The sequence below is a fragment of the Bombus flavifrons genome, chromosome 5, assembly GCF_040668555.2.
Source record: "Bombus flavifrons isolate JBK064 chromosome 5, iyBomFlav1_principal, whole genome shotgun sequence".
NCBI lineage: Eukaryota > Metazoa > Arthropoda > Insecta > Hymenoptera > Apidae > Bombus > Bombus flavifrons.
The window spans coordinates 17,637,129-17,663,312 of NC_138446.1; the positions used below are offsets into that span (position 1 = coordinate 17,637,129).

At 35.5% G+C, this 26,184-nt stretch overlaps 5 protein-coding genes across 28 annotated transcripts in view; 1 reads left to right on the forward strand and 4 right to left on the reverse strand.

Annotated features, from left to right (window-relative positions):
• The window catches only part of cac (calcium voltage-gated channel subunit cacophony), a 108,792-nt gene extending 105,706 nt beyond the window's left edge, over window positions 1–3,086 (reverse strand). For 17 of the 23 annotated variants that reach the window (XM_069113398.1, XM_069113416.1, XM_069113396.1 and 14 more), the window contains exon 1: window positions 2,714–3,085. The gene's annotated coding sequence lies outside the window, so the exon portion shown is untranslated. Of the gene's footprint in view, window positions 1–2,713 lie in introns of all 23 variants that reach the window. The other 6 variants (XM_069113397.1, XM_069113394.1, XM_069113389.1 and 3 more) reach the window with 2 other exon arrangements.
• Window positions 3,087–4,589: 1,503 nt separating this feature from the next.
• On the reverse strand, window positions 4,590–10,726 carry G9a (histone-lysine N-methyltransferase G9a). 2 transcript variants are annotated; one of them, XM_069112938.1, is made up of 12 exons: window positions 9,527–10,726; window positions 8,856–9,451; window positions 8,733–8,783; window positions 8,554–8,657; window positions 7,837–8,479; window positions 7,436–7,768; window positions 7,122–7,350; window positions 6,848–7,054; window positions 6,507–6,763; window positions 6,179–6,429; window positions 5,933–6,108; window positions 4,590–5,481 (listed from the first exon to the last, which is right to left on the reverse strand). In XM_069112938.1, the coding sequence occupies exons 1-12, from the start codon at window positions 10,357–10,359 to the stop codon at window positions 5,319–5,321; spliced, it is 3,843 nt and encodes a 1,280-aa protein (XP_068969039.1). In that variant the 5' UTR covers window positions 10,360–10,726; the 3' UTR covers window positions 4,590–5,318. The 2 variants fall into 2 exon arrangements, with proteins under 2 accessions (XP_068969039.1, XP_068969038.1); XM_069112937.1 differs by having other exon boundaries at window positions 8,554–8,783.
• Window positions 10,727–11,587: 861 nt separating this feature from the next.
• LOC138180022 (dual specificity mitogen-activated protein kinase kinase hemipterous) lies at window positions 11,588–17,465 on the reverse strand. The gene is made up of 8 exons (XM_069113427.1): window positions 16,880–17,465; window positions 15,882–16,339; window positions 15,612–15,791; window positions 15,401–15,535; window positions 15,073–15,320; window positions 13,244–13,936; window positions 12,872–13,159; window positions 11,588–12,793 (listed from the first exon to the last, which is right to left on the reverse strand). Exons 1-8 carry the CDS (start codon window positions 17,034–17,036, stop codon window positions 12,658–12,660), a joined length of 2,295 nt encoding a protein of 764 aa, XP_068969528.1. The 5' UTR covers window positions 17,037–17,465; the 3' UTR covers window positions 11,588–12,657.
• Window positions 17,466–17,605: 140 nt separating this feature from the next.
• Window positions 17,606–20,076, reverse strand: LOC138180029 (ATP-binding cassette sub-family F member 1). The gene is made up of 5 exons (XM_069113445.1): window positions 19,724–20,076; window positions 19,424–19,649; window positions 18,709–19,354; window positions 18,452–18,630; window positions 17,606–18,374 (listed from the first exon to the last, which is right to left on the reverse strand). The coding sequence occupies exons 1-5, from the start codon at window positions 20,074–20,076 to the stop codon at window positions 17,880–17,882; spliced, it is 1,899 nt and encodes a 632-aa protein (XP_068969546.1). The 3' UTR covers window positions 17,606–17,879.
• Window positions 20,077–20,166: 90 nt separating this feature from the next.
• LOC138179822 (adenylate kinase 8) lies at window positions 20,167–23,939 on the forward strand. The gene is made up of 10 exons (XM_069112963.1): window positions 20,167–20,600; window positions 20,677–20,803; window positions 20,903–20,994; window positions 21,055–21,151; window positions 21,240–21,535; window positions 21,654–21,831; window positions 21,904–22,040; window positions 22,106–22,215; window positions 22,289–22,460; window positions 22,540–23,939. Exons 1-10 carry the CDS (start codon window positions 20,502–20,504, stop codon window positions 22,804–22,806), a joined length of 1,575 nt encoding a protein of 524 aa, XP_068969064.1. The 5' UTR covers window positions 20,167–20,501; the 3' UTR covers window positions 22,807–23,939.
• Window positions 23,940–26,184: the final 2,245 nt, after the last annotated feature.

Sequence of the window (26,184 nt, forward strand, 5' to 3'; positions counted from 1 at the left end):
TAATCTTAAAGTTAAGATAAATAATCTGTGGAAGACACGACGTTTACGTTGAAATAATATTAGGTGATATTTATTAAACAGAATTACAGAACCAAATGTATTTAAAATACAAGTGAGTGATACGGTACAATTAACAAAGTGTGCAGGTGAAGAATTTATGGATTGTTGACACTTGGTCAGTTACTCTCAGACTGACTGTACGTAGTGACCCATGGTCCCTTAAAAGATTTTCGACCCCACTCTCTATACAGTAGCGAGTATGACCTGTGTAAGTGTCCTGTTCAAATGCCCGTGTACGTGCCTGTATAAGATCCATATCGTTGTATTTCAACAAGATAATATCGCGAAGTAAGTCTTCCTGAGTCATCGAACACCAAACGAAACGCGACTAATCGCGTTCGAAAGTGGAGGAAGACTAAATTCGTTTCGTCGATCGACTCCGTACGGCAAGCAACGGATCACGCGACATACCTTACGGTTCTTTTAAGAAGCTTATTCTCGAATTTCGAATCTTAAACGCCGGATATCCGGAAAAAATTGATAAATTTTCGAGCCTTCGGGAGCCGTGCGAGGTAAACGCGGTATAAATATTTAATTTTCAAAACGTCAAAGCACGTTGGCAAACTAAGGTTGCATGTAAAATATCGACATAGAATCGAAACAGTCGGTAATCCTTTCAATGCGTGATTTTGGAAAGCGTATGCGACAGAGACGAAGACACGACGACGTGACATTTCCTCGATCGAAAAGCAGTTTCGTCCTACCCCCCCGACAGATCGTCATAAGGTAGCTTTGACATTTGCTGTGGGTTACGAGCACGTATACTCCTTTTGTTCCGCTATAGTAATATTCACATTTCCACCGCGGAATCGTATAAAACTTTTTATAAAGAAGCTAATGACTTTGTTCCAACATCAACCGTGCCTTTCCTTCGTCCGTGCACGCGTGTGTGACGTTCTATCGCATCTTTGTCGAGCGTTTATTTAAAATGAACAGAGAGCGCAAACATTTATTGCGACTTTAAACGGAAATCGCAGCAAAGAAAAACGATTCGACGCGAGTAACTGTTATTTCGATATTCGCTTTCGATATTATTTAGTTCTACATGTACGCCGAAAGCGATAAAACATTTTTTCTGCTGCATATTTCACGATTCTTTTATTAAATCGTCGAAAAAAGATTTTCAAGTAGCAGTCTTTTTTTTTTAAATCTGCGTAAAAGACACACGTTGTCGAGGCTTGTTCGTATCCAACATATTCTTATTTAAATATTCTATCAAAGAAAGTATCGAAAGTATCGTGAGCTTACGAAGGAAGTAAAATCTTCTCTTAAATGCTTCGTCACCACTACGGACAAGGTCACCGATGCTACATTTGTACGAATTATCCCGAGGCAAAACATCGTTCGTACGACCAGATATTCACGAAAGAAATATTCCGCGTGTTTGTTTATTTGTGCGAGAGTTGTAACTGCAAAAAAAGGAAACAGACACGCGAGATATCTCGACCATGGTAGCGAAACGGGTAAGGGTAAAACATTTCCGTCTACGTGAGAAAGCGACGATCGTAGCAGTTACGAATTTCTTAATACGAGATACAAATAGAGTGTTCGCGATTCGAACAAATCCCTGGCGTGTTTAACACTGCTGGTGTTTTCGCTATCACCGTCTCTTTTCCTTTTCTCTCGCCTCGTGTTTCATCGCTCGGATCAGATATCTCTCCTTTACGGTTCTCAGACGTTAACCCTCGGCGACTATTTGTTGCACGAGTACGACGAACGACAAAAGGTACCGAAGAACGTTGTTCGATCGGAGAGATCGCTTTCGATTAAATAATTTCGTACGCGACCGAACGTTTGTAAAAATGAACGAACGAAGGGGAAAGGGGAAACGAGAAAGAGAGTACAATTGCGCAAAATTTCGAGCCTGTCGACTGTGAACGAACTAAATACAGGTGTCAAGAGGGAAACATAAAACGTGGCACGATTGTACGAGCAAATTTTCCAACCAGAGATTAGAATGGATAGAACGTGTCACAACACGTACGGTAAAATCTTGATTACTGATATGTTGATCAACGCTCGAGTAGCTGAAAAATTCCGTGAAACGTGGAAACGGAACATTTTTCTATTTTATCTTGTGACGTATGTAATTTCGCCTACAGTATGTTACATATCTTATTTATCAATACGTATATGTGTATAGAAAATACATTAACCAGAAAAATTAGAAAATAAAAGCTTACTTCCATCTTATTTATTATCGCTATATTACTGTTATATTATATGCATACTAAATAAATTAAGCTTCTCTGAACAAGTAGCATTAAAAGATATTTTCAGTACTAACAAATTAACGATATGCAAAAAAGAACGAACAAAAATAGCAGATGATAGATCGCGTGAAAGGTTTCTCGTATTGTTCGAAAAAACATGGAACGTAACAGCGATCAACTCTTTGCTGTGACAGTACATGACCGATGTTATATTTACGAAGTTTTTTCCCGGAAAAATTTTTACGATCTCACGAAAACCATTAACGTCTTTCAACGTTTTCTCGTGTATTTTTCTCCCAAAAATCCAAGGATTAATTTACACGAACGCATCTACACCCAGCATTGGGTATATTTAATATTCGCGCCGATTCTGCCATTTTTTTTTCGTTTACCGATGATACAGATTCGTACATTTTATCGAATATATGCGAGACACTAACCTTCCAGTATTTTTGGCAATCCAGTTGACGCCGTAGGGACGTGGAAGAATAATCTATCCGTCAGCTGGTCATCATAGTAATCGGTGCTCGATGATGCTCACCACCACTAATTCACTGTCACAGAACGTATCACGGTAACGCTGGAATATGACATTGTTAACGATACTCGAACCCCCTATTCCGCGTTTCCACGAAGAACAAGATCGTATATCACTACCACGAACCGTACCGGAAAAATCAAAACGAAGGGCAAACACGACGATAAACTGCCCCACAAACGGAACACGAATGAAAACAAAAATTATACTATAATTCTACGCAGCTACTTACGTATAGCGCTTACAAGCGCTCGACGGTCGCTATACTAACTGCCGCTTCTTCGCTTGAATTTCGACTACCCCGACCGCCGCTGTCATCACAGCCAATCACCATCGACTTGCGCACCAACCGCCAGACCCCCCTCCACCAATCAACGCGCGAACCTGCCTCGTTCGAACTCCAAATGTCCTCGCGTTCGTTTTCGTGCGTCCTGTCGACGTACTTTTTCTTCGAGCGTAACATTTTCGAACGTTATCAAAACGCGTAACGCGATCGATCGTTTGGTTTCGTAAAGTCTATATCGGATTAATCGCGAGTGTTTGTGAAAGAAAACGTATAAGTTATGCCATAGATTTTTAGTTTAAAGAGGTACGTTTCAAAAAACGATATTCTTGTGAAATATAAAAAATGCCTGTGTGTGTGCAATGACATAATCAGTGAAATGATCCGGCGTAGAGTAGCCAAGGATTAGATATGTAATCTCGTCTACCGGAATCCGAAAGGTACGTATATCTCAAATATCTTCTTGGTATAATTTATCGGAATGTATTATTTAAATGAACGCACTGTAATATGATAAGTACGAGTAATTTAAAGTATGAATAATTCGTTGAACACGTTAACGTTGTTATATACATATACATGCTTTACTTTTAAGGAAAACATGTATTTAGGCAACGTTTAAGGAAAATGTATTAGATAGACTCTTGCTTTTTATTGACGAATTGACGATCGATCAGTGACGCGTACTGCGTAATAGAAAACAAAACCTTTGGAAAGTTTTAAATTTTCGTCGTAAATGAAATGTACAACACAGATTTAACACCTAATACATTTTAATGTTGTATAATTTTGTAATTCTAAAATCTTGCATATTTATCATAGATTTAACATAGAAAGAAATTATAATAAATAATCATAATTTTTTAATCGTATAAATATATATATATATACACTTTATAATAATGGCACTTACGAATATGAGATATACGATATATATATCGACCGATCTATTTCTTACCGTTAAAGGACTTGCCACTCTTGTTACCATTTTAATGTCATTTTCAACCTTACCGATTCTGTAGAGCAGTAGTCAAAATTAAAATTATAATGATAGATGATTATATTTTTGTCTATTCTATATTTCCTTTGTACTTATGAATTGTTTCGATATCAATAGTTTAATTTGTGTAACAATTAGATCATCAGTTAGACACAACTTCTTATAAAATATTAAATCTATGGTATAATTAAGATATGTTTTCATACCTGCAAATCTTTTTCATTACATATAAAAAGAGAAAGGAGGAGGCAGAGAGAGAGAGAGAGAAAGAGAGAGAGGGAAAGATACTTGTTTTTGAAACAAATTATTGATCAAAACATCTTTCCAAGATCTATTGTTAATTGTATCAAATAAGTATCTAGCGACATCTAGTGGATTACTTCAGACTTGTTGCTGTAGCTTTTCTTATCAAAATTGAATTTCTTTTATTACTATCAGTATTGCAGATTGAATTTAGTCGAAATCAGACGAGTATAATCAAACGAAAATACAATATATCTTGAAAAGAACTACATTTCTTTTATTATACAAAAAATCAATAATTTGTACAAAAAGGTGTACTTATATTCTAAGCTGTTCGTAATGAAACGAACATTTATAAACAATCATTCTATAAAACTGAATAAGCAAGTATCGAACTCGTAACTTTAATCATAACATGACAATTGTTACGAACTTCGAATGCACTGCATCCATAACGTACATCAATCAGCGATTTACTTTTTCCTAATCACGCACATCATTCGCAGAACTACAGCAATTACAAACACACATTCCATTATAACTCGTACATTATATACGAGATCTATGTAACAACATATATTATGCATATTACTTCATTTAAAAGAGGAAAGAATCGTAAGGTGGCACATCTCCCGAGACATATTCTCACGAGATAATCGGCAGAAATAGGAAAAATATGGTCAAGTTGAGTAAATTAATATGGACATATGTTCGATTTTGACGAACTGGAATAAGAAAAACGTAGTTCCTTCTTAGCTCGAATTAGCAAGATAACATCATTTTAGTTATTCTTCCGACGAAGATCCCATCACCATTTGTACTTGTACATTTCTCGATTTCACAGATTAAATCGCACGAAGATTGTTTTAAACAAGTTAAAAAACTTTGAGATTCCCTATTTAACATTCCGAGTAATAAGAAGGAAAAACATTAAACTAATAACTAAAATAAGTGTATAGAATTTGCTAAATTGCTTTAGGATTACGATGATTGAGCTGCCAGCATTTCTTCTTGCTGTATTTTTCTGCGATAGTTGTCCAAAGTAACTTGTATAGTCTTCTCAGAATATCGGCAGTTTTCGGCTCCACAGGTACATGTGAATGACTTGCATTTTATTATCCAGAATTTCTCTCCATAATCGAAGCTGAAGGCAAACAATTCCGTATTGGTCTTCAGTGATAAATAAATTAAGTTAATGAAAATCGATGTTCAAGAATAACATGATCTTCGAACATTCTTACAGTACACTGATAATACGTTTTCCTTCTTGGAATAAAATACCGTATAACGAAACTTACCATCTTCGAAATCAGCAAGAGAAAAGGAAAATAAAGTAATAAATATCATACTCGATGTGTCAGTTTATCTATTTTAAGATATGGAAACAATATCAAGCTCACATGTTTCGAAAGAGTCAAGCAGGACTTTGAGAATGAGTAAGGCGAAGAAACCAAAATTACCAGCGATGACGATTAGCCAACCAAAACCAAATCGGAAGTGGGTTTTATTAACCAAAGGAAATAGCATGAAACGCCGTTTACTAGTATATACATGTATCGTGATTTTCACGTGCCAATCGTTTTTTTTTAACATACCCGAGCTCTTCATCTGCCTCGATGTCGCGATTTGCAAAAAATGCTATCCTAGGAAAATGCAAATCCTGATGCTCAACAAACACTCGCACTGGCAAGAGATTGGGTGCGCAAGAATGATTTATGAAGCGAGCAATGTTTCCATACCGTCTCGCATCGATACAATATGTTTCTCCGTCCTGCACGCGTACAGAATCTCTTGAGTTAAAGTATTCGATCTTGTACAGATATAAAATGTTTGATACTTACTCTATTATCTAAATCGAACAGATAAGAATCGTCTTCTCGATGATCTGCTTCAGAATCCGAAATAATCTCGCCCACATATTCACATACATAGGAACCTTTAGGAATGTGCCGTAACGTTCTAAGTCCCCATCCTTTACCTTTCGTTCGAAATAATTGAAACCTTTGCGTTAATCCATGCTGAACAACGCGGTTATTGCACGTTATGCGATTACAATCACACGCTGGATTGCATTCAAACAACATTGGAGGATCTAGATAAATAATAAAACACTTAAACATTTATTCTACATATTAGAAACATTACATTTAAGCAGCATATTTAATATACCTGCATAATTAAATTCAGGAATCAATTTTCCTTCCTCATCATACCAACATCTTAAACTTATATTCCCACATAAACATTTCTCTGAACTACAATTATCTTCGCATCGACAAGATTGTAAGGACGTTATCGTACGATCAACATTTATATTGCTAGTAAAGCAATTTTCAGTCACGTAGAGAAAATCTGTTGGCTTGTCTTCGGAATCGTATCCATTGACACATTGTATCGGATTCGTTTCTTTACCACGTGAAATATCACTATAAAAATAAATCATTAAAAGCATATCGTTAATATCGCTATTACTCTACTGAAGATGAACATATATTCATTCTAATAATTACTTAGTTAATATTTTGATTGTTTTTTCCCACATGTGTTCAGAAAGTTCATTGACTTTGGCATTTAATCTTAAAGCAGACATAGTATCACCATCATTTGTACAACAATTTACTGCAGTTTCCCCTGCAGCATTAACTTCTCCTATTTTAGCACCACGAGCTAATAAAAGAACACTAACTGCATACTGATCTTGTCTTGCAGCTATATGCCTGTAACGTCATTAAATATTGTACAAAAACTTAATTATTTTAACTATATAAGCATTAAAATGCTTACAAAGGTGTGTCCCCATGAACGTTGACAGCATTCACGTCACACCCTTCATTAAGTAGCATTTCTGTAATTTCTGAACTTCCGCTAAAAGCACTCCAATGTAACGCTATATTTTGTTCTGCATCTCGAATTAAAGGATCGCACTTCTTATCCAACAAAAATCGCGCGACATCGGTATGACAAAACTCACAAGCCCAAATTAAACTAGTCCATCCACCATCATCCACTGAATCTAACAGAACATAAGAAGTTATTGTTACACATAATATTAAACCAATTCATACAATATAACACTATTTTAGTAAAAATTTAATTACCTACTAATGTTCTTGGTGCTTTGCATTCTGTCAAAATTATTCTACAAACTTCTAAATGACCAGATTTAGCAGCCATGTGTAAAGCAGTCATACCATCTTCTCCTTTCAATGTAACATCAGCACCTATCCTTATTAAGTATTTTACCACATCAGCTTTACCCTTACTAGCGGCTAACATCAAAGGTGTCAACTGATTTCTATCCATCACGTCTAATTGAGCGCCAGCTTGTACCAAAACATGTACACAAGACAAATGACCTTTATCCGCGGCTATGTGAAGACCAGTCCGATGAGCATAATCTCGGAATGTATGATTTGCATTGTATCCACATGCTAAAACATTAAGAGTCATTACGAGCCATTCCTCGTATTTTAAAAGCAGAAATGGTACAGTAACGTACCTAAAACGTTAACCAGTTTTTCCAAATCTCCATTCTTTACAGATGTGTAAAGGCTCATGATAGTATAACGTTCTGGCCTCTCAGTATTAACAGATGGCTCAGGTATCTTAATAACATCTGCTTGAATTAGAGGACTAGGAGGACGCTCTGCCAACTTTGTGTTATCACCTTTCCCTGGTAAACTCATTTTTGCAGAAGGCAGTTTTGAGAACTTCTTTCGGGTCGGAATGAATACAGGTTTTCTTAAGCCACTCATGGTCACCATTACATCATATGCTGTAGTTTCATTCCCGCAATGAGGACAAACACCCTTTTTATTTGGATAAATTTCACATTCACGATGATATTGATGACCATTAATACATTGTACAAACCTTCCTTGTGAACAAAACAGCCCACAAGAAGGACAACAATTATGTCTTAAAAGTCTTTCTTTGTGCACTCGACATAAAATGATAAAAGGAACACGTGTACTCGGCCTTCTCATTGCTACATCATTGCTATCAACTTCATTACAACAACCTACCAATCTATTATCAATCGAATCTATCGCAGTACAATATAACGGTGCCCCAGAACCAGTGATTGTCACATATAGTTGAGACCTTACTTGACATAAACATAACATTGATTGACCATATGTCTGAAAAATATAATGAAACATGTATCTCTGGAATAAAAAATACTAATTGTACTATTTTACTATACTATACTAACTTCACTTATAATCGCTGTTGATTCTGGCTTTGCAGCTTGTCCCTCTGCAGGACTTGGACTTGGAACCATACTTCTCCTTGTTCTTTTAGCAGGTACTATGCCTTCTAGAGTTATATACAAATTAACAAAATCACTTCTTTTATGATAATTACGCATATCAAGAAATTTTGAAATATTACCTTCAGGATAATCGTTGTTTTTGCCTGTTTCTGCAACTGATACAGATCCATCTAAAAAGATATAATAGAAATTATACTATGTAAAGTATAATAAAAGCGTATATTTTTTATTTCATTTTATACCTTCAAATGAATCTACTTTAGCTATTTTCCTCGCAGCTTGACTTCCTCTAGGCCTTCCCCTTTCTCGTTTGGGCCTACCAGCAGCTGGCTTTAAAAATGGCTTTTCAATATCTGCTAAAGATATGTCATCATTTGTGGAATTGCCAATTGAGTTCCCTAGCTTCGCTTGTGAGTCTGAGCTTTTTATCATAGGAGACAATTTCGGCATACCATCAAAGTCGGATGAAAAATTTTGTGACTCATCCAGCACTGTTTCATTTACAATACTTTCTGATATGGTAGAATTTCTAGAATATTCTAACGTTGAGTTTACCTCAGAAATAGTGATATTTCCATCTGAAATAGAAGACTCTATTTCCTGACGTATGTCAGGCGGTTTAGCTTGCAACTGTTTATTTTGATCTTTCCCCTGTATCACCTTCTTAGGTCTCCCTGGTTTGTTATATTTCCTTTGTTTTTTAAATTGTAAATTTTCTTCTGTATAATTAGATTTTTCTTTTCTTGCCATTGCGCTTTCTAGCACAGTACTCTTCAATGTTTCTTTACATAATCGTCGAGCTGAACGTTTAGGACCTGGAGGTTCTTCAGTGTGATCACTAAAAATGTCATAGAATGTTTACAAATATCATGCATAATATTTTACATATTTAGGATAAAGGAAAATAAGAAACCTAAGTGCTCTTAATCTAGGTCGTCCTGTTCTTCTTTTCCTAGTAACTGGGACTGTACTGTCTGCTTGATCCACTTTTTCTACAGGTTCTGTTGAAGTATCTGGTTCATCAGTCTTTGTTTTGTCATTAAGAATAGTATTTTTATTTTCTGTTATTACACTGGTATCTTCCTTTGGTGATTTTGATTCCTCTATATTTCCTTCTGGTTCTCTGGTTTTAGATTGTTTGACCGGTTCTTCCGTTCTACCTTCATCTGAATCTGATTTTTCAACAGTGTCAGAATTTTCATCTGAATTTTCAATCTTGACAGAAACACCACCAATTTGATCACAATTTGCTAATTCATCAGGAACTAAAGTAAGGTTGGAAGAGCAACTTGATATCTTGGTTTTTTTACCGTGATCGGTATTTTCGTCAATTGTCCTGAATGTAAGGACAATACGCGGAATTCCGTTATCCTTCTTCAAAGTTTCCTGTTTCCCAGTATTTTCATCTTCTTTATGATTTTCATCCGTCGACGTTGATTCCGCGGCATTCTGTTTCATTGGAACATCTTCTTCATCCTTTGCTCCAGTAATTTCTTTCTCATCTGGTGGCATTTCGTCAAGAGGCATCACCGGTTTTTCGATCTCCTTGTGATCTGACTTCTCTGATCGGTTAATTTCTGTACTTTTTACGGGACTCACATTTTTGTTAAATTCATTCGTCATACCCTCGAGGATCTGTTGGATACTGACCTTATCTTCGACCCTCTCGGCAGCCATATCATCCTCTTCGCCCCCTTCTTGACAACCCTCCATCGTGGCATCTTCCTTGCTCTTATTCTCCGACATAATAATAGATATTAACTGGAAACTATGAATCCTTACACTTAAAACGCCACCTCATCATAAAATTCGATGGCCAATAAATTAATCGCTAAACGCTGAACGACTACCGAATCGTACTGCAACGTTGACGATGTCTTCCGCAAAGTGCAACTAGATACAGAGGCAATGGAATGCCTTCTAAATCTCTTTCTGACTGAATACTATCACTGATATTATTATAAACACCATGAAAATATCTCTCCATACACTTTTCAATAGCTTGACTAATTACATTATCACAGAAACTATTTGTTCTAAAGATTTTTGGAGAAATATCTACACTACGCTAGCGTGCCCCGCGTAGACCTGGAGGCCATATTGATTACTCAGGGACGGGCCGATTCGAGCAAAGAATTTATTTTTAAAATGATCTTCGACCAAGCCCTTCTCGTACAAGATCATGTACTCTCTTATAATTTTCAAGAATTATATAATGTTTTCATTATATTACATTACGTGTAAATAATACAAATATACACGAATTACATGAAAAATGTACAATATGCATATCTATATATTGTACGATCATAAATCTATACACTTACACATTGAAAACAAAAAAGATAATGAATTCTTTGCTAATTCGTTAAATCAAAAGAATTTCGTTAATAATTTAATAATTATTAATAAAGTAATAATTTAATTCTCTACTGAGATTTATTTTTCATACAATTAAAAATTACAAATCAGAAGTGAAAATTAATATATTATTTATATACATGATTTCATATAATGTCTTCATACCTAACAGATTCATACCTTCAGAAAAAATTCATTATTCTGCATATTTACGCATATTCATTTACATACATGAAAGTAGCAAGATTAGTGTACATACAAATATCATTTCATTACTAATGAATTATATATTAAAATTCCTGATGTAAAATAGGTATAATTGATCTTTCAGGTAAATATGTTAACGCGATTACTTCGTAATTTTATTGGCATTCGTAACAAAATAGAAAGTGAAATTATTGTAATTAAATGAAACCATTACAGTGCAATAATAGCATCGCGCATGAGCGCCTGACGAAAAGAAATTGCTTAACGTTACGTGGCAGTACATGATAAAAATACATTGTAACTAATAAATGGCAGCGCCAATGCGAGATAGGTAATCATAGATGCTAGTGAATTACTCATGACCTATTCTGAAATTTAATACAGGGCAAATGAAACGAGTCAATGGTATCGTATAAATATAAGTTTATTTACATTGCAACAGATCCTTTTGTCAAATAAGCGACAAAGGTGATTACGAGTGTAGATTGAACAAAGTTAATGAATAAATGTTAATTAAAAATAATAATTACAACGTACTAGCCCAAACACGCCTCTTATTTTAAATAATATACATCTGTTGAAACTCGTAGAATCTAGGAGACGTGAATATTTGTGCTTCCCTTACGGAGACGTCGTTAATATTTCTTATAATTTGGTTTTCACTCAATCGATCTAGTGATCGCTGTATGTGTTTGGTATTATTTTACAAACGATAATGAATGTGAAAAATGTCGCCATTGCTAAGTCGAGTTGCAGAGATACTGCAAGGCCGCCCGAGGAAGAGAGAATTGCTTTACATGTTTGGTTTCACATACTCTCGCTTGTTCCTCGATAAGAAAAGAAGCGTAAACGAAGAATGATAGGAACGGTTTACGCGTTCAGTACGATGCCGCATCTCCTAATAAAGATTTTCTTTTATCTTTTAGTTTTTTGTTTTTTTTCTAATTTTTTTTATTTTTTGTCGCTTTTTTTTTTAGAAAAACGTCGAACATACTACATTTATTTATATCTTTACAAGCAATATAAAAAGTTGAGCATCGTATTGCATCAGTAATTGCATATCCTATATAAATACACGTCGATAAGAGAGTTATTGACAAAGTAGTTCAACGCGGTACGTTACAGCCACGGAAATCGTGCAAAAATGAATCCCAAAGACCGTCCTCTCGAATTTAGGAGTCTAACTTTTCTTTTCGTGCTTACGAGCAATATTCAATGTTCAATAATAACATCATACATAGTACGTATCCAAGTCCTTCTTTAAAATACGTACTAAATTAGAATTCACAATATCACCGAGTATTACAAACAACTATTTTTTGGTTTAGAACTGTTTTCAAGTACACTGTGCACAGGTCACTTGTGTGCACAACCATCGTTGATTATAACACCGTTCTACGTGGTACATGTGATTAATTCAATTACTTTTATCGCATATGGCACCAACAAGGAATATGATTTAATCGTAACGGTGGGTTATGGAGGCGGAGGTCTCCTCTGAGGTTCGGGAGTGTAACGTAGTCGAGCTCGTACATGTTGAGGGCTACCGGGCACGGAATTGCTTTCCGACAATCTTCTCGGTGGAGGTTGAGGTGGAGAAGATGAAACGTACCTTGAAAAGAATATGCATTGAATTAAGAAGTTGTTCACATCTTATATACGCTCGAAGTCAAAAAAAGAGAAACAATACCTTCGTGCAAAAGAAGGAGAGGCTTGATCCACTAAATTCCTTCTAAGGGCAAGAGGAGATTCACCGCGACTCAATCTCGGCGGTGGTTCCGGCGAAGGAGCACGTTCGCTTCCAAGTCTAAGACGAACATAAGAAGCAAAACGCTTCTTGGCAGATTCTTTAGACCCACCCTGAACAGGTGGCATAACAGGTGACGGTTCTTGCTTCAATTGATGAGCAAAACGGGAAATTAATAATTCGGGGCTAGTAGAACCATGAGATCCTTGTGGAGGGGGTTCAGAAGGGAACCTGTATTTAAAAAATGAATATATATAATAATATCTACGCTATTAATCATACCAACAACGGGTTACAACATTTATCGTTATTTACCTTTTACGACTAATCATAGGACTACCATAAATATCTTGAGTTTGGGCATGAGTTTGAGGCACAGGTGGAGTTTGTCCTAATCGTTGTTGAAGAAACGGAGAATACCGCCCACTTTCAGTTGATTGTACTACATTTGGAGGGTCAACGTTTTCTCTTCTCCAAGGTGAATAATCACGAGCAAACGGACTTAAAGATCTAGAGACACCTTGCCATCTTTCTTTACTGGTGTCTCGATCTTCCGTGAAGCGTCCATGATATGGTGAATAGAGTCTACTTCCCGCGTCTATTGTATTAGCATCCTGTCGATAAGGAGAGAACGGTCTTCCTTCTTGCCTACCTTGTCCATTAAGAGAACAATGATTCGAAGAATAATCCCTATTTTGATCGGCATGCCTATATGGTGAATACGGTCGTTGAAAATTCGATTCCGATGTATCCATGTCATTGGACGAAGGAGGAGAAAACGGCCTGGAAATTTCCTTTCGTCTAAGCGCGTATGGACTATAAGATACATAGTTCGCACCATTCTCACTATTTGATCGTTGATGAAATGGCAAAAAGCTGGAGTTCTGTGAGTCTTTGGTGACATTGCTTCGTAGGAAAGCTGGTACTTCAGACTGAGCCCTGAGATGAGCTGTTTGTTTCAAAGATACATGACCCGTAACTCGTTGCTGCCACCCTGGCAATCTGAAACTGAATTCAACAATATTAAACTACGGTTTTACATATCATCAAAAAAGAATTACTGGTCCCCCAAAATAACTTGATTTGTGTAAAAATGTCACTGGTACCCAATATAATTGTATCATGTTGGTTCTGCAAAAAACTTGAGTTTATAGGGGGTTAATAGAAGTTAGAACGTTAATCATAGAATCATGCAACACAAACGAGGATAGAGGAATTTTTACCAAGGTAACAGATCATAAAGAATATCTGTGGTCAAAATTAAAAAATTCAAAATATTACATGCTAAAAACACAAGTAAAATGTTTAACTGACATATTCTAACGTTTAAGATAAGGATAAAAATACAAATATAATTAAACAAATATAACTATTTTATAATGAATGGAGTGTGCACAGGGAAATCTTATTTGTGCCACTGAATGATCGCTACATAATATAAAGACAAATAAACGAATATTCAAATAAATAAAAACAATGCTTACCATGAGTAGGGGTTGAAGGGTGGGGTGTGTAACAGGCGCGTGCACAAACCAAACAACTCGAAATGAAAATCGGGCAGATTTTTGGATAATTGTGAGGTGTATTTTTTTTAAGTTTTTTGGAGTTTATGGGTAAGTTTTTAAGGAAAATGGAAGAAGGGGCAGGGGCGAGGGAGAGGGGATGCTATGCTGCGCTGCCTCCCTCAAGCTCAACGCTGCAACACAATTTAACACGCACGCAAACTTTTAATCGAAATGTATGGACAGGTTTGTAAATGTTGTTTGGCAATGAATAAAAGATAAATATATAAAAACTAGTAGTATCCAACAAAAATCCAACTTTAAAACTCAGCGTAATTTTTCGAGCTCCTTTAATACCTACCCATTAACCATGAATGCTGAAGTGTGTTAAAAATTTTTTAAACTAATATAAAAGAACAATACCCGGTTATTTTCAAACCAAACCAAATCATTATAATATTAGTTGGGAATATCATGCCATGTTTAAAACTCTATTCATTTCCTATAGAATGGTCTTTTCTAATAGCACATATCTCTACCACATTTTCTAAAGTCACATGATTTTTTTTAATCAAAAATTTTCTATACAATACTTGAAAACTATCTTGTAATATTTACGATATACGCTTATTAACAGTTTACCTTGGCTCTAATTGCTGCATAACTCTGCCAAACCATTGGCAACCAGAATTTAGTACTGAGGAGTTTGTTTCTTCATCTTGTGGTACATCGTGTTTTCGGATAAAAGGATGCTCCATGAGTTTATGATATTTTGGACGATGTTTATAATTTTTTGTAAGGCAACAACTCACGAAATTTCTAAATTCTTTTGAGAAGAGTGCATCTGGTGGAAGGGAGGGAGGGTCATCTTGCACTACTCTGCTCAGTACCTATGAATTCATATAAGTATAACGAGCATTTTAAACACATCAAATACTACCATTTATATAATATATGTTACTCAGTTTACCTCAAAATCAGTCTTACAATCTCTGTAAGGGAATACTCCTGTAGCTAATTCGACTAAAGTGATACCCAAGCTCCAAACATCGGCTCTTATATCATAGTCTGGTTTTGTTGGATCTGGGGGATCAATTCTTTCAGGCTGCAAAAGTATAGCAGTATTTTATAAAAAAATTTTAAACTTCAGCATAACAAGAAATAACATTATGTGTACTAACAGCCATGTAAGCAGCACATCCTGCACTTCTAGTTTTTGCTTTACTATCAACTAATCTGCCAGATATACCAAAATCACATAACTTAACTCCTCCCCTTTCATCAAGAAGAATATTACTAGGCTTCACATCTCTGTGAATTACACCGTGCTTTTCTTTCAAATATGATAATGCTTTTACTGTCTGTAAAGATATAATTCTTTTTACATAAATAATAATCCAGGTAGAATTAAGACAAATATAAGACTTATCATAAACTTATGATTTACTTACTGCTACTGTAACTTTTCCTAAAAATTCTTCAGGCATTGCTTGCCTGGTTCTTTTTAATAATTTATCTAAACAAGTTGCCATTAGTTCCATACAAATCCACACATCAGATTCGGTGATAAAACAACCCAAACATTGCACAATATATGGACAATCATGCGATTTTAACACAACATCAAGATCCATAATTATCCTTTTATTCTCTTCTGCATTACCAGAACGCCTCATTTGTTTAACGGCAATGAGTACACCACTAGGTTTATGCCTCATTTTAACAACATGTCCACAGGTACCATTTCCCAATTCGCCTAGATGTTCTAAGTCTTTCATTTCAGTTTGATACCTCTGACCATTAATATTTAAAATACCATTCATTTTCATGATTTCTTGTAGTTTTGATTCAAATTCACTATCCTGTTTCTTTGGAGGTATCTGCGAGACTTTCAATGTTGGAATTGGAGCTGCATTAAAGATAAGAGTTCAAAATCATTTTTATATCTAACTAGAGGTATAGGAAGTGACATACATTCTTCAATAAAAAAAATAATCTTAAATTTTCAATACACATGCAATGTCTTTTATTATTGATGGATGAACATTAACAAGTTTGCTTGAAGACAAATAACAATTCAAAACTAGATAAAAGAAAATAATCATCCTTATCATTACAAAGAGATTCTTTCATTAAAAAAAGTACATTGTGTTTGTTTATGATTCATTTAAACATATTTCTGTTTATCTCAAAACACAATCTATTTATCAAAATGAAAAACATATGCGTGTATAAATGTTATTAATTTACCAACAGGTTGAATGAAATAAACTACGCGTTAGATAAGAAGACCAAAAGAGTATCGTATATAGAATCAACAGAATAAATTGTGATGATCAACATAACCTGTACGACAAGTAGTAAAAGCAAAATTCAATTGGAAATTTTTGGAAAAAACGTCAAGAAAAGATTTTATTATTTTTATAAGTGTCGTTTAAATTAAACTCACGTCGTGAGGCAGAACTCGAGACAGACCCCGAGGATGACGGTTGAAGGCTCGTTCCTGGTCCAACCTCGCTGTTCTGTCTATCTCTATCTCTTGATTCATTTTCTGCTCTAAGACGTTCTTGTAAATTCAGAATCTTATTCTCCAGAGTACTGGACATTGCGACGGTCTTTTGGAACACTATCAAATTCACCGCGGGACACCACCTCGCACAAAATATTTGACAATTTTCACATCACTCGTCTGCCCCTTTTGGCAGCGAACATTGCGCCGCCGGTTATACGCATTTCAGTAGAACCAACTCTCTTTAAATTTCTTAGAAATCACTAGAGTAGTAGTTTATGATAAGAAAGTTTTCCAAGGAAAATTATTTCATCTTCTAACTACATAATATCGTATATGTATAATATATATATATATATATATATACATATATATTCTCATTTTCATACAAATTCATATATGTACATGTTATTTAAGTAGAGATCAATATGTAAATGATTTCTATTTTTTTTCTACAAACGGAAAGTAAATATTTATAATATAGAATACAATTTTGCAGACCTTAATAATACAAATGTATATAAATGTATTTTTTGAAGACCTGATTAATATGTCTAATTATCGAAATAAATTGTAACTATCAAGCGTAAGAAAACTTTAAAGAATTAGAATATCTTAATTTTATAGGTAATAAAATCATTTCATTTGGAACAATATATTCCAGCATTTCATGTAATAATTGTAATTCACGTTAAAAGTTTTGACTATTAAAATACAATTTTTTAGTCCTATCAAACTTGATGCATCTCGAAGCACAAATTATCTCGTATTTAAAACATTGATAGTCATATTTCAAATGTAATAATAAAGAATTGGCAATATTATTATAGGAAAGAAGCTAATATGGAGAAAACAATTAATATATTGATGGAATATTTATTTAAAGGGATCGATTTTATGGGCCACTGGAAATTATTACTATCCTACAAAGCAAAAATATTCATTGTAGAACAGCTGCGTTCGCGGCTATACTTGGGTTGTTAATGACTTCTCCCAAACTTTCCAGCAGTTCTTTCCTATAATCATCGAAATCTCCATCAATTTCATTAATCTGTTGATTTTCGATTACATATAAACAACATTCTGTATCCCTAATTAAACGCTCATCGTGAGAGACGATGATAACTCCTCCCTTGTAATCATTGATAGCATCAGCTAGCGCATCGATTGATTCTATGTCCAAATTATTTGTTGGCTCATCTAAAATTACAACATCAGGTGCATTTAAACATAATTCAGCTAATGCTACTCGCGCCTTTTGACCTCCTGATAAATCTTTCATTATAATTGTATGCGCGTGAGAGCTAAGTCCAAATGTTCCTAATTGTTTCCTAGCTTTCTCATATGGAAGGTCAAATAAACGCATTAGATATTCCGACGGCGTTTCTTCAGCCGTTAGATGTTCGCCAGAGTGCTGGTCAAATTTTCCTATCCTCTAAAAATGATAAAGCATAATTTAAGTATACGAATTTTTCATTTAAAATAATAAAATTAATTTTTATTGTTACTTACTAATCTGTGATTTCTTATTAATTCCCCTTTCACAGGTTGTAAATCAGCTGTTAGTAACTTCAAAAATGTAGATTTACCGACTCCGTTAGGTCCAACTATGGCTATTCTAGAACTTAAATCGATACCGAAATCAACGTCGATAAATAATGATTTTTGCCCTTCATAATGAAAGGTTACATCTGAAATGAAATATGAATTTTCAAATCATTTATTGTAATATAAAGCAATGTAATGTATATAATATAATAATAACATACTATGAAGACCAAGAATTGGTGGTTGCAATGGAGGTGGATCAGGAAAACTAAATTTCACTATATAATCTCTAGGTTTCTGTAACAATTCCGCAGGTGCATTATCATCTTCTTGCTTTTGCATTTTCGTCCTGTTCTTCTCCTGCTTTCTAGTTAAGGCTTCTTTCTGTTTCTTTTCAGCTTGTTTTTTACTTTGACCAGAAGCTTTCAGATCCTTAAGTCGTTTTTCTTGTTTCTCATACGCTTTAATCATTTCTTTCTTCTTTTGCTCATACATTTTCTTGAACATACTATAATTTCCCTTATAATAGAACAATTTTTGTTGATCTAAATGAATTATATCTGTACACACATTATCTAAGAAACTCTGGTCATGGGAAACGATAAGTAATGTTTTTTTCCAAGCTTGAAGATAATTGTCCAACCAAATAACAGCATTTAAATCTAAATGATTAGTTGGTTCATCGAGCAACAGTAACGTTGGTTCTAAGAAAAGAGCTCTAGCAAGAGAAACACGCATACGCCAGCCACCAGAAAAATTTTTTGTCGCACGATCTTGCATGGCACGGCTAAATCCTAGACCAGCAAGAATTCTTCTAGCTCGTGGTTCTGCAGAATCTGCCCCAATAATTTTTAATTCTTCATAAACCTATAAAAAATGTATTATTATAGTACAATAATAAAATATTTATATACACATTTACATTCAATAAATTACCTCCTGTAATCTGTTTTGTACAGATGTATCTCCTTGTTCTACCAGTTCTTCTAATTTTTTACACTCTGTCATTAATTCCTTACACTTTATATCTGCATTAAGTACTACTTCCACAGCTGGCGTATCATCAGCAATAACTTCTTGCTCACAGTACAAAACATCGATATTGGGTGGAATAGCAAAAGCTCGCTTTGCTATATGACGAAGTAAGGTAGTTTTTCCATGACTGAAATATATAATAAAGATTTAATAAGACAGCGAAATGATATTTTATGAATTAGGAAGTGAAAAAATACATACCCATTTGGTCCTACCAAACCATAACGTCTGCCTTGTGCAATTAATAAGCTGGCATTGGTAAATAGTTCTTTTCCTTTTGCAGCAATACTAAAATTTTCAACCTTAATATCAACAGCATTTTCTAATTGTTGATTACCACGCTGTTGACTTTGAGTCTGAGAAACAGTGAAATTAGTTTCAAGTTCGCTATGACCCTGACCACCGGTCTTCGTTAACATTTCCATCGTTTTTTCATATTCCTGTTGCTTTTTCAATTTTTTCTTTTCTTTATGCGTTAGCTTCTTCCCTGTTTCTTCCACCTCCATATCGGATATCTTTTTCGCGACATCTGATATGTTTTTATCGGTTGACATACTGAAACGTGCACCTAAATATCTAACCTCAATATTCCACACTTTCCTGAGATCTAGTAACACACAAAAAGTATAAAAACACGTGGCGCCATCCAATTCTCTGCATACTTAGTCTTAGCATATTGCAGTGTTTTATAAATGTATATATAATATTGAATGAGAATAATGAAATTGATGTTTTATATAAACTATTGGAAAAAAGTAAATCAATTTAAGTAATGTAAGTGTTGTATTACTTTCTAAAAGGTAAAGTAGGTAAAAACAAAAAAATAATACACGATATGTTTATAATATATTGTTATAAATGAGAGAGGGGAAACAATTGAAGTAGATCTATTAGATACCATAAAAAATGTATCGATCCTTTATGATAAAATACAGCGAGATAGAAGTACGTTTTTTTAAACTCGAATATTTTAACGTAAATGATGGCAGGATTGCAGGAAATAGAGAAGAAAGCGCGTACCATTAACGCAAGATTTATGGCTTATATGGAGAAACATCGCTTATACGAACTGTTTTACGTAAATAACCTCCATATTACAAATATAACCGATAATACAGTTTTATCAAAATCTTACAAAAACGAAACGTATATAGGAAATAGCAACTCAATTAATGATCCAAAAACCTGAAGATCATCTTGTATTTATGAAGCAATATCTTCAACTTGCTGCTAAAAGACTCAATGTTCCTAACATTATCCTTATCGCACCTGCAAACTTTGGTAGATAGAATTATCTTAGATAGACTTCTTCGGGTCGCTATTTTAAGACTTATTTGCTTGAATTGAAAAGAAAAAAGAACAAATATTTCATATGGACAGATAGAATGGCCTTAGCTAATGTTCTTCGCGAAGAATTGGGTGTACATCCTTTAACCTTGAAAGATCTTCGTAAAGCTTGCTCTCAGCATGACGTAAGCGAAAGCATTCACAGTTTTGTTTTATCTTTTCGAGAAATGAATTTTCCCTATTAGGATGATTGTCAGTGCGAGGAATCGGAAGATCTTGCACATGCAATGAAGAAAATTCTACAACGCGGAACTTTTCATGAAAGTGGATGGCTATTAGTTGGTAATAAATTACACACGTGTAGATACATTTATAGCACGATTTAAAAAGATGGAATACCTAAGAAATTGTCCTTTGGCTTGTCTCATAGACTTACCAAGAACGAAAAGAGAAGCACAAATATTCCAGCGTACCGGAATAATACCAACGCACGTGATACAACTTATAGTTTCAGATGACAATGGTACAACGACGAAGAACGGTATATCTCTAAATTCGATAAATTTACATAATTTTCCTGTTTTAGAAAACTGGGGAAATATTTGCACAGATGCATTCGCTTGCCGTGAGACATGTAATCCTACAGACACAGAGAAAAATATAAAAAATCGTCGTTACTTGAAAAATTGTCGGGGCTTATTGGAAGTGTACAGGCATTGTTTAATAGTTAGTTAAACTTTTAAAAAGAATTTGTGTCTGTAATTAAATTTATAATACTTATGCTTTTATGTCGGCGAATAGTGAAAGTACAATTGTTGACTTGAAAAAAAAAATTGATTTCAAGGCAGTCGAGGTAGGTATCAGGTCCATGGACGAACTTGGGAAAGATTGTGCAAAACTGGCAAAAACAAGGAAACATTGTGGAGCACCGTCGCTTTTTCGCATTGCGCTTATTGGATTTAGAGGATCTGGTTGCACTACATTAGCAAAATATTTGGCCGAACGATTCAATCTTGTTCATAGTACTACTTTTATTTTACAGCCTATTTTAGCTTCTCATTGCTCGATAACTCGTTACGAGTTGTAAATGTTATCATCTATTTTAGTTGATTACGATTATATCGCAGAACAGGCGCGCTTACAACAGAATCCTTTGGGAGAAATGCTTCGATTGTTCGAGTACAAATGGGGGGAAAGACCGAAGCCTGAAATTAGGATTCAAATCGTCGAAGTATGATAAAATTAATGGCTAAATGTATCGAATCAATAATTGTGTTATAATGTTATTATTTTCAGAAACACATATCCGGGTATGAGTGTTTGAAAAGGGGTTGGGTTTTAACTGGATATCCAAAAACTGTAGAAGATTTTAAACTATTAGATTTGAATCCTACGCCTCCAAATAGGTAAAAAAGCGAAACAAATGTCCAAAGCTGAAGAAGTTTGTGAAAATTTTGTTCAGTTTGTTAAATATTTTAGAGTAATATTTGTGGAAGCGAGTGGTGATATTTGCAGAGAAAGACTGCTTAATCGTAGATACAATATTGTCACTGGAAGCAAGCACATTTTGTCGACAGCAAATTATGCCGTTAACGACGATTGCAAATTAGGTGTACATCCCAGAGATTTCAGACTAATCGTAGAACGAGATGTAAGAACGCGGCTGCTATTGTGATTAAAATTATTTTTTTATCGCCGCGTCTATGATTTTAATTGCTGAAAAATTACAGCTTCAAGAGTACGAAGAGAATGTGACCGACATGATGCAGTATGCAGGTGAATCCGCGATAAAGATCGATGGAAACGAGGAAGAAAGGATCGTCCGAGAAAAGGTAGAGGCAAGTATAATGCGTCCAGTTCCACCCTGGTATTCGAGGGTGCCAAGACCTTCACCTGTGATCGATCCCATGAGCAACGAATTTGACCCGGATGACGAGCCCGACTCCAGCGTGTTTGATAATATACGTGCCCCCGAGCCGACGTATACTTTTATCTAACTTATAGCTGTCGACCCTACTTTACCTTCCGTAAGGGTAGAAAACGGGATACTTCTATTGCATCCTGTTATCCTAGTACGCAGAGCATCTTATTTCCACAACATCACACCATTTGCATGATGCCATGTATGGATTTTTTAATACGTATAACTACTTTTATTACTCTTATTGTTTAAATTACGATGTAAAGAATTATCGATATAAGTAAATTTCGATAGAAAATTTGTAAAATACAGCTACTTACTTGTATTTCCTTACAATAATCTTTATGCTAATAAACATTAGCGACGTCCTTCAATATTATTATTTGCTCTGCGAGTAGTAGGATCAACGATTACGTAGACTGTAGACGATACGTCAACCTGTTTGCTTGGGAATCACACCACGGGTAGTATATCGATGTGGAAGTGAACAGTGTTTCGTCAAGAAAAGAATACAGTATATAGTTGAATTAAGGATATCACGCGCCTACATTAACAAGTATAATTGCCTCAAACGCGAAGCATATTTCCGGATCAAGGGTGTATAGAGTGGGATAGGTCGCAACACGATTGCAGAATGTACGCAGGACTTGCTACGAACGATGAAATCCTGCTTACTTTGCCCAGCAGTTACTAAGACCTTTGCCTTTTTCAGGAGAAATTTGTCAAATTGCGTGCTTGATGTCTTCATCCTGATATCGAGAGAATGTGATGTATGTGTTCTACGTATTATCGAGATATTCGCGATGGCTAATTGCGAACCTAAGCATTGGTTGTTTATCGCGTTATTGGAAGTACGATCCGACGAAACAGTTTTGCTATTTTATTCAAAGGATAAAAATTTGTACTATATTACTTACTTTTGCATAAAAGTAGAATTCACCGTTACAACGACTACTTTGATTCAAACTTGGATAAATTAAAAATTCGGCGGTTCAATTATCGATCGGAACTGATTTCTGTAAAACTACGTACAACCCGGAAGTAAAGAGGAAACTTGGGTCGAGGAAAGTAGAGTCGGATGGAGGTGAAATGCAAGGAAATGCTGCATAAATGTTGGAAGCAATATTCCAGTATAAAATATGTTTCTTAAGTGTCGAAATAATCGTAAACTGAGAGGGGAAGAACGTCTTTGTGACTTTGAAATTTTAGAAAGTAATCGATCAATTTTTATTCTCTGTTTTATCGATGACACGAAATGATTTTTTTTTTCTACGAGTTCTCGAAGTAGCTGATCTAGTTTAATTAACATAGATATTATATTTTATCAAGTATTAATCCTATCTACTTATACTGGATAGGATGTCTATAAGCTTTAGGTCTACTGGCATTAGGTATTCGTGTATCGATTATCCCTGAAAAATTGCTTTAATATAATATTTCCCAGATCGAACGAAAGACAATCGCGTAAAGAAGAAGGATCCCAGGCTATTATTAGAAAGACTTCAAAAGACGAAATAAGCCCGAGTATTAGGATAGAAGAAAGCACACGAGACACGATAGGATCACCTGTATCCTCGATATCCATATCACGTGCATCATCCTACTTGGACATCTGCAACCCTATACCCGTATGGATATCCCGAGTATGCGTTGAACATCAAGTGTGTACTACGTGATCATCATACATATACAGAAACATTTTTTTTTCGCTGGTATTACAGATGCATTAGGCTCGCATAACGTCGCAACGATCTTCCCATCGAACTAATCAAATCCATTAGCCCTATCTTTCAATCCACTCGCAAAATATCCTTAAACGTATTTCAGTCCTTTCGAAATATTCGTTTAAAAATCTTCACACGATAGTAAATAATTATTATTGGTTGTCACCTTTTAAAGACGACATAGTCCCGAGACTCATCGTCGTCCATTACCATTCACCACGAATAAGAAAATATGTACGCTATCGGTACGTTGCGTTCGTCAACGTGACGACACGTGTTTATATCTTACGAACATCCAATCGCACTAGGATATCATGCGAACAGGTATTTCGGGGCTGAATCGATCCCCTTGGAGATCGATTGTCGGAGCTTGCTCGAGTTTCCAAACGGTAAGCATTCCCCGTCGATCAGGACTTTATATAAGACGAAATTTTCTCTCGGTCGATCAAACGGAAGGATTCTTTCGCGTTCAAGGAAGCGCAACATCCCTCGAGACTCGTCAATGTCCTGTCACTCGTCAACTGCGTGGCGCCAGAAGCATTCGCAGCACCAGGACTGCATAACCGTGGAAAGGGGTTCGCACGAACCTCCGGGACCTCGAATCTAGGGATGGGACGCGTATTCCGCTCCAGCTAGAATACCAGGACGCTAGTAACAATTTACCATCGTGGACGTTGTTCTCGTGTTTTTGCGCAGTTTCTAGAAGATTAATCACGTAGGAGTTTAAGAAAACGTCGCAGAAGATTCGTTCGAAATAAGGAGGAACATTTGAAATTGTCAATGGGTTTAAATATCTATTCGCAATGTTAAACGCAGAAAACGTATTAATTTAACGTTTCAGAAGGGAAGAATGGAAACGAGACGCAAGATACAACGTTTCTTTTTCGTTCGACTTTGTTATTTTTCATCGAACATATCCCGCCTTCTATACATCTTAATTTCGCCTGTGTATCACAGGCGATCATAAAACGAGTGGCGCATGCTGCCGAAAAAAATTCCAGATATTCGGATGGATTTCCGATAACAGACAACACGTCTATATGTACACAGTGTATATAGTACGCTACTATGTGGCCACCCTTGAATGAAACAAATATTGATTCGCTTCGCGAATCGGCGGCTCGCAAAATTCCCTGTTTTTCGTACCATTAATGCTTTGAACGAGTGCCTAGAATTCTGTATTTTTTAGAGGATGAGCCGAACGATCGGTTCGGTGGTCGTTGTGCAGGAAAAAATGCTTGGTAAATTCTGAAAGGGTTTAAATGAAGGTTCTATTGGATGGTAAGCTTTCGCGGAGATCGCAAGCAGACAAGTTAACGTCAAAGCGTACACGCCGAGTCGCACACCAGGATACCAGCCGCAAAGCGGAGACACGCGTTTCTATTACTCAACCACTCGTAGTCGATCGAACAGGCTGATCTTTAGCCAATCCAGTAGTTTTATTTGAGACTTCTTCCCTGAGATATATACCGCGTAATTGATTCAAGACCGTTCGAAATTCGTTGGATCGCCTCGAGGATGTAATCACTGTGACGAACAACCACGGTATTTCATTTCCGTAGAATCAAGTTTTATCTAAGATGCGCGAATTTTCAAAACAACCTTTTTCTCAACAAATTCGCTGAGCAATGTCGACCACTTTATTTCTACTTGCAACGTCGGTGAGTTCTAAACACGTTGCAAGTTGTAAAAATACCGTTGATTCAATTTTTAAAGAAAACTCGTGGCAA

Coding starts and splice junctions, on each gene's coding strand:
- LOC138180022 (XM_069113427.1), bottom strand. CDS start 17,036: ATGTCCAGTACTCTGGAGAATAAGATTCTGAATTTACAAGAACGTCTT. Junction 15,536..15,611: donor GATGTGCTGCTTACATGGCT/GTTAGTACACAT, acceptor ATACTTTTGCAG/CCTGAAAGAATTGATCCCCC. Junction 13,937..15,072: donor ATGCAGCAATTAGAGCCAAG/GTAAACTGTTAA, acceptor TGTTGAATTCAG/TTTCAGATTGCCAGGGTGGC.
- G9a (XM_069112937.1), bottom strand. CDS start 10,359: ATGTCGGAGAATAAGAGCAAGGAAGATGCCACGATGGAGGGTTGTCAA. Junction 9,452..9,526: donor CCTAGATTAAGAGCACTTAG/GTTTCTTATTTT, acceptor TGACATTTTTAG/TGATCACACTGAAGAACCTC. Junction 6,764..6,847: donor ACAATCAAAATATTAACTAA/GTAATTATTAGA, acceptor TTATTTTTATAG/TGATATTTCACGTGGTAAAG.
- LOC138179822 (XM_069112963.1), top strand. CDS start 20,502: ATGATGGCAGGATTGCAGGAAATAGAGAAGAAAGCGCGTACCATTAAC. Junction 20,995..21,054: donor AAGCTTGCTCTCAGCATGAC/GTAAGCGAAAGC, acceptor TTTCCCTATTAG/GATGATTGTCAGTGCGAGGA. Junction 21,832..21,903: donor ACGATTCAATCTTGTTCATA/GTACTACTTTTA, acceptor TGTAAATGTTAT/CATCTATTTTAGTTGATTAC.
- LOC138180029 (XM_069113445.1), bottom strand. CDS start 20,076: ATGTCAACCGATAAAAACATATCAGATGTCGCGAAAAAGATATCCGAT. Junction 19,355..19,423: donor TACAAAACAGATTACAGGAG/GTAATTTATTGA, acceptor CATTTTTTATAG/GTTTATGAAGAATTAAAAAT. Junction 18,631..18,708: donor ACCAATTCTTGGTCTTCATA/GTATGTTATTAT, acceptor ATTTCATTTCAG/ATGTAACCTTTCATTATGAA.